We start from the raw sequence: 13,110 nt of genomic DNA, 5'->3' as shown, positions 1-13,110 counted from the left end.
ATGCTAGCGAAGCTGCCAGGTAACAGCCTGGTTGTGGCTAAGCCATGCCTCTGCAGTATCCTTTCTCCCAGGAGTGCTAGGCCCGCAAGTTTCCCAGGAGAGCTTCTGTGAAGTGTGGAGGCAGGTAGAACTTTGAGGACGGGTCGCAAGTCGTGCTTGGGTATTTCAGTTGGTCGAGCACTTGCTCGCGAAAGGTGAAAGTCCCGATTTCGAGTTTCGGTCTGGCAAACATTTTTAATCAGCCAGGAAATTTCTTATCAGCGTTATTATTTATTTACAATGTTTAGTATGCATATAGATGAAGCTTGCACAGAATAGAGTAGCATGGAGAGCTGCATCAAACCAGTCTCAGGACTGAAGACCACAACAACAGTATGCGTATGCGCCACAGAGGAGCTTCAACCTCCGAGCTGAGCTGAATGACAGCATTGTGCTCTTAGCACGAAGCGATGGAAGTGTAGACTGTGAAAGTAATCTTTGTAGCAGAGCTTTGTGTGAGATGCATGAGGGAACAATGGCATGTGAAAAACGGTGCTACAAATGCTGCCATCCGTAGAGATGAAACTGTGCCCTCGAAATTCGTACTGATCGACATAAATACTTCCTAAGAAAAAGCTGCTGATTTTTGTGCTTTAAATTATCTCACAAAAATCTCTGTAGAGACTGCAAAGAGTACGGGAAAAAAATTCTGTACAGAGACGAACTCTGTTCTTCGTTTCTGGAACAGTTTCTCCGCTTCACTTTCTTGGTTAACAGATACGTTTTTGCAACAGAACCCGCACAAACCAGCGAGTGAGTCCTTGACGATCGCTACAGCCTCGCGTTGGCAGATGTTTGTCGGAGCCACTTGAAATCGCCTCCGAGTGCAAACACGATACTTGCCCTGAAGTTGAGGCCGCAGCTCGCTCACGTTTTACGGATTCGGAAGGAACGCGCCGCTGGCTGTGTTGAAACTCGGGTAGGATAACTCACGCGACGCTTTGTTACAGGGCCTGCGGGCGGGCAGCTCCGCTCGCGGGGCTTGTTTGCAGTGGCGGTTTCTGTTACTCGGGAAACACTCTCGCGTTCGTTACAACGGCGAGACAAGAGCAGTCGGAACCGTCGCCTCAGATACTTCCTCGTGTCGGCGGCGGTATTTTGTAGTACGCTGGAGCGAGAGAAAACACACATCTTCCACAGCGGCCAGTCCTTAAGATGCAGGTAGGGTAACGCTATTTATAACAGAAACATAGTTAAAGAACTGCTAAACGACGTTTGATTACTACGGTGAAAGTTGTAAACTGTCTGTCAGAAATTAAACATTTTTGTGTCCTATATAAATATTGCACCTAAAAGTGAAAAACACATCGTCAGAGAGAAGCACTGAGACGAAGACTTGTTTTCAGATTACGTACGTGCATATCGATACATTTGATGTATTCAAATGTCCCATATCCACCATAAATAAGTTTGATCTTTGTGTTTATGGACATCGCAGGACCAGGGCAGTACATCCAAATGTTCATTTTTTACTTGTTCAAACTGGCTCTGAGCACTATGCGCCTTAAATTCTGAGGTCATCAGTCGTCCAGAACTTACAACTAATTAAACCTAACTAACCTAAGGACATCACACACATCCATACCCGAGGCAGGATTCGAACCTGCGACCGTAGCGGTCGCTCGGTTCCAGACTGTAGCGCCTAGTACCGCACGGCCAATCCGGCCGGCTCATTTTTTGCTGGGGAAAGGCTTATATTTGGCAGATACTGAGGGCCTTTTAGGTAACTAATAAAGAAATATATAAATATTACACATGCCATGACAAAATTTGCAGTACACTTTCGCAGAAATTTCCAACAATCAAGGACTTGTTACAAAGCTGCTCCATGTCACCAACATTACTTAAAATTTATACGGGTGTTAGTCCTAGGAGATGGTCTCGTAAATATACCGGGTGATCAAAAAGTCAGTATAAGTTTGAAAACTTAATAAACCACGGAATAATGTAGATAGAGAGGTAAAAATTGACACACATTCTTGGAATGACATGGGGTTTTATTAGAACAAAAAAAAGTATTGCTAAAAGCGTGAAAGATCTCTTTCGTGCGTAGTTTGGTGATGATCTTGTGCTCAGCCGCCACTTTCGTGATGCTTGGCCTCCCAGGTCCTCAGACCTCAGTCCGTGCGATTATTGGCTTTGGGTTTACGTGAAGTCGCAAGTGTATTGTGATCGACCGACATCTCTAGGGATGCTGAAAGACAACATCCGACGCCAATGCCTCACCATAAATCCGGACATGCTTTGCAGTGGTGTTCACAACATTATTCCTCTACTACAGCTATTGTTGAGGAATGATGGTGGACATATTGAGCATTTCTTGTAAAGAACATCATCTTTGCTATGTCTTACTTTGTTATGCTAATTATTGCTATTCTGATCAGATGAAGCGCCATCTGTCGGACATTTTTTGAACGGTTGTATTTTTTTGGTTCTAATAAAACCCCATGTCATTCCAAGCATGTGTGTCAATTTGTACCCCTCTATCTACATTATTCAGTGATTTATTCAGTTTTCAAATTTATACTGACTTTTTGATCACCCGATAGAAGAATGAGATTAGAAGTTATAGAGGGAACGTATCTACGTAATTTATGATTTGCTGATGTCAATACGTGAAGGATGCAAATGGCGTATGTAACCAGAAACATAATTTAAAAACCGAGATCTGAAGATTAGTTATCAAAAAACAGAGTATCTCACCTATGATCTAGAATAGCTGTACATGATGGGAACGAAATCAAAAGATCAATAATTTTTGCTACCTGGGATCTGGTTTAGAAAAAGTATGCAAAATTAGATACTGAATTAAAAAAAGAGTAACGACCAGGCGGTCATTGGGATGCTCAGCTCAATGATATGGATCAGAGAAAATATCCTTGTATGAAACAGAGACTTACATGAGGAGTCAGAACATACCACAGACGGACTTTCGGAGAACATTAGCAAGGATCTCAAGGAACGAAAAGTAAGAAACAATGAAATGTATTAGAGAACGGAAATGGAAGACGGAGAAAAATGCGACTCATTACTGTCTGGCTCTAAAACGTTCAGTTGATAATGAGGACTTTGTGCAGAAGAAGACAGTATACAAGATCGAAATATATGGCAGAACATTTTGAAGAGACAGTGCTGAAAAATTGTGTGCTAATACATTAATATTCCTATGCTATTGTTGTATCGGAGAAAAAACCTCTGTGCCAAAGAAATCTCAGTAACACCAAATTATAAACAAGCGCTATGCCTTGTAGTGACACGCAACGGTCTCAGTTTCAAGCAACTTCCGGATGTCTTCCCTAAGACACGTAATGCCTGCCATATGAAGTACTCGTTCGGTTCGTAATTCGGAGGAAGACCTAGAGGCAGGCTCAAAGACCAGTTGTAATCACGCTTAAGTCGGGCGAAGTGCTGGCCAGTCGCATTTCCCCATACGACCGCCGCATACTAGATGAACTATCGTACATGCGATCGATAGATGAATCGTCCGACGTTAGGTGGTAGTGTCGACGAAGGACCGGAAAGAGCTGGCGCCGGCTGGGGATGTCCTCAGTGGGAGGCACCACGTTAATCGCGTACTGAATGTCAAGACCAAGTGCTTCTCGTGTTTCGTCCACAGGGCTGGTATTCCTTGAACGTCGACAGAAGGGAGGGTGCTAGGGACAGATTGCGGTTGCGTCAACCTTCTGAAGGCTGCAGGCGAAGCGATTTGTAGTAACCTAGGCGATGAGCTCATCGAATCCACTTTGAAAGTGGGTACTCTTGCCGAGGAGCGCTGTGTTGTCACCATTTAACGCGGGACGAGTGACTAGATGATCCCCTATTAGTCTCTGTTCCATTTATATACTTCACTAGCGAACCTGTAAATTCTTCACAATTGTTAAACATGAATGGGAATTAGACGTAAGCCCTAATCTCCTTGTCCCCCGTCTCCTTGTCCATCTCCTCCTTCCCCCTCTCACATTCTCTGCCCATCCCCTTCCTCCTGTCCATTACCTCCTCTCCGTCCCTCCCCCTTCTCTCACTCTCTCTCTCTCTCTCTCTCTCTCTCTCTCTCTCTCTCTCTCTCTGAGCATCTACTCCTTCCTCTCTCGACGAACTTGAAGCCTGTTTATTGCTACTGTCAGTTCAGATTCCCTAGTAATATTCTAATCATAAGCCGATAAATCACGGATACAGCTTTACTCTTTTCTGTAGAAACCGACTACGAGGAAGAAAACAAAATAGCACATTGCTGGGTAAACAATTTTCGTTTAAAAATACATACAATGATGAAGAATATATGCGGGAGAAACAATTTTTCTGATGGTTTAAATGCCCTACAATCTTAGTGAAAAAGGTCGGCGAGAAACAAAACCGCGTTTCTCACAGCACAGCGGAGCACAGCATTTTCTTTCTCCCAGTCGGTTTTAACAGGAAACATATACATTGTTGTATAAAAAATTGATAACACGTGCTCGTATGAATCTTTATTAGCGTGCTGTAAAATTTGAAGTAAATTCGCCAAGAACTTCAGGAGATTTCTGCAAATAATGTTCCCCTATTATATAATAAAACTTATTATTATTATTATTATTATTATTATTATTATTATTATTATTATTATATCTTTTTAAAAATATGCAGCGCATCTTCATCCAAACATTTATTAAAGTATCGTGTAAAAATTTGAAGTAAATCACTCAAGAACTTCTCGAAATTTTTGGTAACAACTTTTCCCCTTTATATATTACATATACATTTATACATTTCACGTAGCAAAAAATATATAGCTTATGTCCGTCCCAATGCTCGTTAGAGCATTAAGTAACAATTTAAAATAAATCGGAATAATCTTTTCAAGATTTTTGATAAAAATGTTTCCCCTTTACGTATTACATATATATTTACAAGTTACGTTTATTATGAAAATATATAGCTTACGTGCTTTAAGTGTCTATTGAAATATCGTGTAAAAATCTGAAGTAAATCCGCCAAGTACTTTTCGGCAATTTTGGTAACAATGTTAAACAACGATTTGTCTTTATATAATAGTGTAGATATATTTTTCTTATCGCATCACGTTCCCGCCAGTCAGAACTGTATCTGTCATAATGTTTTGGTTTGTCAGTACACGATTTTAGACTGTAGAATGAGAATTACGAGATCCGTTTTCAGCATAAGGAGGTTCAGGCCAGGCGCAAGCCTATCATCAGAGTTCCAGTGTACCGAACAGGTTAAAGAGGTTCGCAATATTTTAATATCTGCGGATGTTCCATGCGGCTTTTCGCGGATGATGCTGCAGTATACGGAGAAGTTGCAGCATTAGAAAATTGTAGCGAAATGCAGGAAGATCTGCAGCGGATAGGCACTTGGTGCAGCGAGTGGCAACTGACCCTTAACATAGACAAATGTAATGTATTGCGAATACATAGAAAGAAGGATCCTTTATTGTATGATTATATGATAGCGGAACAAACAGTGGTAGCAGTTGCTTCTGTAAAATATCTGGGAGTATGCGTACGGAGCCATTTGAAGTGGAATGATCACATAAAATTAATTATTGGTAAGCCGTGTGCCAGGTCGAGATTCGTTGGGAGAGTCCTTAGAAAATGCATTCCATCAACAAAGGAGGTGGCTTACAAAACACTCGTTCAACCTATACTTGAGTATTGCTCATAAGTGTGGGATCCGTACCAGGTCGGGTTGACAGAGGAGATAGAGAAGATCCAAAGAAGAGCGGCGCGTTTCGTCACAGGGTTATTTGGTAAGCGTGATAGCGTTACGGATATGTTTAGCAAACTCAAGTGGCAGACTCTGCAAGAGAGGCGCTCTGCATCGCGGAGTAACTTGCTGTCCAGGTTTCGAGAGGGTGCGTTTCTGGATGAGGTATCGAGTATATTGCTTCCCCTCCTTATACCTCCCGAGGAGATCACGAATGTAAAATTAGAGATATTCGAGCGCGGACGGAAGCTTTCCGGCAATCTTTCTTCCCGTGAACCATACGCGACTGGAACAGGAAAGGGAGGTAATGACAGTGGCACGTAAAGTGCCCTCTGCCACACACCGTTGGGTGGCTTACGGAGTATAAATGTAGATGTTGATGTCAATAGTACACCTGTGGATGCGGATAAGGGGATTGCGAAACTTTTCTTAGCCGCGCAGACATCTGGCGTTGATGTACCGTATCAAACCTGCGGGGACGTGAGCAATGTGGGGGCGAGAGCGACGCAAGACGAGCGCGGAAACTACCCTCCGCCGCGCACCCGAACCACCGGCGTGAGCGCGCGTCGCGCACGCAGTATTCTGGCGTGGCACCTGAGCGCGGCGCGGCCGTCATGTTTTATTCGCGTCCCAGGTGGCGGCGCCGTCTTCAGATGCAATATTGAGCGCGGCCCGCTACTGCTGCCGCTGCTGCCACGCCACGCCTCACTGCAGCCCGTCTGAGCCGAGCCACCCTGAGGATACGGCAGCGGAATTCGTGAGCACCCGGGGCACCTATAGCGCCATCTGCGCCTACACTGCGTGACGTAGCGATTGCTCCAACGTCTCGCGCTGCGCTTCGGAAAAGGCGTAGCAGATCTCTGTGCATTCCAATGTGGCTGTCCAGATCAGCCACGAATAACTCACATTAAGAAGGGTGGAAGATGGCGATGCAGTCTTTAGTCCCTAGTAGATCACTTAAACAGTGTGACGAAGCCGAGTAAGCAGCAGCCGTGTTGCATCACTCGCTATCCACGCGGTTTGATTCCATTCCCTTGCACAGGCATGAATACGCCGATTTACATGCAGCTAACAGGGAAACATCACCGACTTGACCTCGTATTTTAAGGGGAGAAAACCAGACTTTCAAGATATCAGTCCCAACAATCGAACCAGCACTAAAATTATGGTCACAATTCTGATGTTACCGAGCAGCCGTACATTCTGAGAAGTTATTTACTTTAGACAACCAGTTTCGGTATGTAAATGATGCGATCTTCAGGCTCCTATGCACTCCATGTATAGACAGATATATCGATACTTGCATACTGGAGCCATCACTGTCTCGATTCCGTGAATTCGTTTTTGGAGTGCTTACTTGTCAAGTAGACACTCCAAAAACGAATTCACGGAATCCAGATATTGATGGCTCCAGTATGCAAGTATCGAAGTATCTTTGTACATGGAGTGCATAGGGGCCCGAAGATGGCATTACTGACAAGGGAACCTCCCCATCGCACCCCCCTCAGATTTAGTTATAAGTTGGCACAGTGGATAGGCCTCGAAAAACTGAAGAAAGATCAATCGAGAAAACAGGAAGAAGTTGTGTAGAACTATGAAAAAATAAGCAAAATATACAAACTGAGTAGTCCATGTGCAAGATAGGCAACATCAAGAAGAGCGTAATCGCAGGAGCGCCGTGGTCCCGTGGTTAGCGTGAGCAGCTACGGAGCGAAGGGTCCTTGGTTCAAGTCCTCCCTCGAGTGAAAAGTTTACTTTTTTATTTTCGCAAAGTTATGATCAGTCTGTTCGTTCATTGACGTCACTGTTCACTGTAATAACTTTAGTGTCTGTGTTTTGCGATCGCACCGCAAAACAATGCGATTAGTAGACGAAAGGACGTGCCTCTCCAATGGGAACCGAAAACATTTGATCGCAAGGTCATAGGTCAACCGATTCGTCAACAGGAAAACACGTCTGATATATTCTATACGACACTGGTGACGGCATGTGTGTCACATGACAGGAATTTGTTGTCGACCCACCTAACTTGTAGACTTGGCGAATGGGTAAAAAGATTCTTCTACCTTGCCCGATTTAGGTTTTCTTGTGGATGTGATAATCACTCCCAAAAAACTGATGAAAACATAATAGTTTGTCACATAAACTGAAAATAAAAAATTAAACTTTTCACTCGAGAGAAGACTTGAACCAAGGACCTCTCGTTCCGCAGCTGCTCACGCTAACCACGGGACCACGGCGCTCCGGTGCTTACATTATCCTTGATGTTGCCTATCTTCCGCATGGACTACTCAGTTTGTATATTTTGCTCATTTTTTCGTGGTTCTACACAACTTCTTCCTGTTTTCTCGATTGATGTGTGTTCAGTTTTTCAAGGCCTATCCACTGTGCCAACTTATAACTAAATCTGAGGGGGGTGCGATGGGGAGGTTCCCTTGTGAGATGCCTAAACAGGTTGTCTACTTGAAACAACTTCTCCAAATGTAGGACTGTTTGGCGATTTCTCTTGGTATATATTTGACCGGCCGCTATCCAGTATCCACAGTTGATCAATAGATGGTTCAAATGGCTGTGAGCACTATGGGACTTAGCATCTGTGGTCATCACTCCCCTAGACTTAGAACTACTTAAACCTAACTAACCTAAGGACGTCACACACACTCATGCCCGAGGCAGGATTCGAACCTGCGACCGTAGCGGTCGCTCGGTGCTCAGAGCCATTTGAACCATTTTTTTTCTGGAACTTCCTTATTCCAAATCAGGTGTTTTATTGTTTGGTAGTAATTGCCTCCCTTCTGTAACCTCCTATTAATTTCGTTGGTTATTCTTCCATCACTAGATATTTCGCTCCCTAAATAAGTGAAACTGTCTACCACTTTGAAGGGTTCTCCATTCAAAGTAATATTTCCTTTGATCCTTTTGTCTCTTCCAAATACTATTACTTCACTCTTATCTTTCCATTATTTCCTTCCACGCATCGAGTTGTAACTGTACATCTACCTCTTTATCGCCCCATATTCCCATATCATCTGCAAAAATCATCTTTTGGTCTTTTTCTTTTACTAAATCTTTAACTGCCCTATTCATTCCTTTGGTTGTGGCACCATACACAATCATTAACCGGGCTCCAGGGAAGTAGGATTCCCTTCCCTATTCCTCCACTGGGGTAATTCCTGTCTGGTGCGTCCACGTCTGGCAAGGGTGGGCATTCTACACTTCAGCAGGCCGGAGTGATAGGATGGCTGAGTTCAGGCAGGGACGCAATCCCGTGGGGTATAACACGGAACCCATGCCCAGGGTTACGGGTGAAGACCTTAATGGCAGCAACGGCGCAGGAGAAAGACTTCGGAACGGCGTAGCTGGCAGATGAGGCAACCCTCCTTTCTGGGGATTAAATGAGAAGGGAACCACTACCTTGTGGTGGAGGAGAAACTCCAAAGGCTAAGAGAGACAACCCAACAGAAAATCCTTTCTTGTGTTAGGCCTAGGAAGCCAGCTGGAAAGTCTTCATATATTGCTTTCAAGACAATACGAGAATATTGTTAAATAATGCTGAATGTATGTATATGTGCAAGAGATTGACATTATGTGCTCACATTACTCGTCTGTTTGTCGAGTAGAACAATATGCGTTCTCAAACAAAATCTCGTAACACCATGGGTAGAAGTGTCCACTGACCACTGTCTCTCCCCCTCCCCCCCCCCTCCCCCACTTCCTTCGCCTTCAGCATTCCTCGAAAAGGGGGGCTCTGGTTTTCACTCCACTGTACAGTACTTCACACTCGGGCATTAGACTGCTGCAGTGGAACGGAGCGAGTAATAAACAACCGGTGGGTGCGACATTTAATTGCTGTACGTTCAAGTGCATTTTTTCTCCTAAAAATATGAGGTCATGTTGGAGATGCTTCCTTATTTGGAAACACAGCTGTTAGCCAGGTCACATTGCAGTATACTGAGGCCGCGAGAACTGTTATTTCGCTCCCTAGACGCATCCGCCTGAGTTCCGCGTGGCTGTGCAAAACGGCTGCGTCATTAGGTGAGTTAGCGTTTATCGTCTTCAGCGACTTCCGACAAGCTGTGTAAAGTCTACTCGCACTCTCTCTTGTACACCGCAGCCGAGTGAGCGTCACGTGGATCAGACCTACGCCTGCTCTGTAGTCCTTGCTATTCAGTCAATCAACATCGTAGAAGCAATGACGAAAATACACTTTAAGGAGTAGATTTAAAATTAAAGGCAAAAGGCTACCAGTAATGGCATTCACTGTTGACACTGCTAACCTCACTGAATGTGAGAAAGAGTTGCAGGATGCAAGAGCCCCCTCCCACTCGTAACAGAACTCCAGAAAAGTCCCCATTAAGCCGACGAGCCCGTAGATGCATCGGAGCATACAGTATATGTGGCCACTCTTTCCCACCCGAGTTTTGCGATAATTAAGCCAGTTCGTCCTTGAACTGATTCAGTGAGCCGCTGCGTAGGAATCCTCCCTACTTGTTATATGGAGATGCTCTTATAGCTTTATGTTCCCTTGCAGAGCTGTAGCGGCGCCGTCGGGTCCTGAAAGTGCGTTTCTGCTGTTTATGTTTCACATAATGAAGCGGGAAGAAGTTTTTTTTGCAAGTACTTTTTACACAGGATGCCATTGTGGTGCGTTTATTTAAGAAACACCATAAAATGAACTTGTTCACGCTGATTGTAAGCTAACTATTAACGGTAGCAGAAAGGGGATTAGTGGTAAACCCTACATCAAAACTGGGAACTACGAAGCAAAAACAGTGAAAGAATTCTACAATTCTGGAAGCAATATAACGTATGGCGGAAGAGGCAAGGAGAACATAAAAAGCAGACTAGAACAGGCAAATAGGGCATCCCTGCCAAAAGGAGGTTACTGGCTCTGAGCACTATGGGACTTAACATCTATGGTCGTCAGTCCCCTAGAACTTAGAACTACTTAAACCTAACTAACCTAAGGACAGCACACAACACTCAGTCATCACGAGGCAGAGAAAATCTTTGACCCCGCCGGGAATCGAACCCGGGAACCCGGGTGCGGGAAGCAAGAACGCTACCGCACGACCACGAGCTGCGGGCTAAGGAGGTTACTATTATCGAACGTCGGCCATAACTGGAAAAAGAAATTCCAGATAACGTGAATTTTCAGCTTAGAATTGTTTGGAAATTAATCGCAAACCGTGGGGAAATTGGAAAAGAAGACTGTAGATCTGTTTGAGATACGGTGCTATACAAATATGCTGAAAATTAACTGGAACTTGCGCAGCCATTTGAAGAATCGCTTTAAAATCTACCATACGAAGTAGCACGGTAGTAAGCCCCAGCTAACTAACCTAAGGACATCACAGACATCCATGCCCGAGGCAGGATTCGAACCTGCGACCGTAGCGGTCGCGCGATTCCAGACTGAAGTGCCTAGAACCGCTCAGCCACAGCGGACGGCATCGGCTCCTCACGAAAATGTTTTGCAACTATGTGTTGCTGCAAAGCACTTCGCGGAAACAGTGGCTAAAATTAAAGCATAATCTGCTTGGCCTAACGGCACATCTTTTCAGTGAACTTGCACAAAGCTTCGTTTTTTTAGCCGGTTTGATGCTGCGCTGCATTTTAACGCTCACCACATACGAGCAGTATCGTGTTTCCGTCGATACAGCTAAGCACGAAAATGTCTTAGGGCCAGTTTAGTATCAGTTAGGAAACAATAAAATCATTCACAGTCAGACGTTACATTTCAAAACTAACACGTTCAGTTTAGGTAAAGTTCAGTGCCAGATCTCATTTCTTATGCAGACATTCTCATTCTTACAGAGCAGCGTTACATTCGCATTCACTGGTGACACTGCTAACCTCACTGAATGTGAGAAAGAGTTGCAAGATGCAAGAGCCCCCTCCCACTCGTAACAGACCTCCAGAAAAGTCCCAGTTAAGCCGACGAGCCCGTAGATGCATCGGAGCATACAGTATATATGGCCACTCTTTCCCACCCTTGGGATCCCTGTCAGGTCGGATTGAGGGAGGACATAGAAGCAATTCAGAGGCGGGCTAGATTTGTTACTGGTAGGTTTGATCATCACGCGAGTGTTACGGAAATGCTTCACCAGATAAACTACCATTTGCAGCGAACCACGTAGTTGTATCTAGCATAGTTCCCTAGAACTTAATTTCGACTTACGCTCATCTTGTTTTATCGAACGAAATAGTTCCTACGCCCGAAATCTAGCACATTGTGCACTCGATGCTCTGATAATATATGAAAACGCACAGTACGACAGTAATGTTTAAGTTATGTGGAAAGACACTAGTGGAAGATTGGATCTGCGTGCGTCGCTGTGGCAGCTCGCGCGTGCAATGCTGACCTTCTCCTGCTGCATCTGCTGCTTGAGCAGCATGGCCTTCTTCTTGTCCTTGCAGCGCTTGTTCTGGAACCAGACCCGGATGACGCGCGGGCTGAGCCCCGTCATCTCGACGAGCTGCTCCTTCATGAGCGCGTCGGGCCGCGGATTGGCGTTGTAGCAGGTGCGCAGCGTGTGCAGCTGCTTCTCGTTCAGCACGGTGCGCACGCGCGTCGGCTTCCCGTCCGACGTCGCCTTGGTGCCCGACGCTCGCCCCGACTCCCGGCCGCCCTTGTTCGAGCCCGACTCCGACGAGTCTGCAACAGGGACGCGGCGCGGCGCGGCGTCAGCAGGGGTCTGGCCGAGCAAGCCAGTGGTGGAGCAAAGCGAAGAGGGGAAGCTCGGGGAGGACGAGAGGAATACAGGTTGTTCACGTGAAACTTCCTTTACATCCAAATGCAATATTTAATCTGAGACATAAATGCTTGCGGTTGCGGTGCCATGAGAAGTACGAAGGTCGTTCAATAAGTAAAGCCGAGATGGCAGAGCCGTACTACAGCGTGTAATGGTACTTGAATTACGTAACCATTACGGCACCTCACCTCTACCTCTCGATACCAGCAATATTCTACTGTGTTTCTGTAAAATAGTTAACATATTTCTGTGACAACATTCAGATTTGATTTAATTAATGTAGAGGTACTTCAATATATCGATATGTATATATTGCAATGTATTATTCTTATGTGTATTCTTTCTTTTGTCACTATGATCTTTGACGTACTTGTAACTCTGATTTTTGGGCGCGTAAGCGGTTATTAGAGAGTCACGTTTTGGTCGTCATGTTAAAAAGAGGCAAATTGTAGTCAATTTATGAAATGTGAACTTTAACAGTGAGGAAGATATTTTCAAGTATGTATTATATTGTGAAGTGATGTTTTGGAACGAGTTACGTGACATTGCAACAAAAGTAATAAAAAAGACGTGTAACTTAAATTCGGAGTGCTGATTACTTTTTTACATCACCGTT

The 13,110-nt window shown here is 44.6% G+C and overlaps 1 protein-coding gene across 1 annotated transcript in view; it reads right to left on the bottom strand.

Annotated features, from left to right (window-relative positions):
• LOC124798674 (insulin gene enhancer protein isl-1) overlaps nucleotides 1-13,110 on the bottom strand; it is a 460,304-nt gene that overhangs the window by 48,479 nt on the left and 398,715 nt on the right. The window contains exon 5 of the mRNA XM_047262173.1: nucleotides 12,105-12,397. Within this exon, the coding sequence (XP_047118129.1) occupies nucleotides 12,105-12,397 (293 nt within the window). The remainder of the gene's footprint in view (nucleotides 1-12,104; nucleotides 12,398-13,110) is intronic.

This window comes from Schistocerca piceifrons, chromosome 5, assembly GCF_021461385.2.
Source record: "Schistocerca piceifrons isolate TAMUIC-IGC-003096 chromosome 5, iqSchPice1.1, whole genome shotgun sequence".
NCBI classification, from domain to species: domain Eukaryota; kingdom Metazoa; phylum Arthropoda; class Insecta; order Orthoptera; family Acrididae; genus Schistocerca; species Schistocerca piceifrons.
This window is presented reverse-complemented; position numbering and strand designations above follow the sequence as displayed.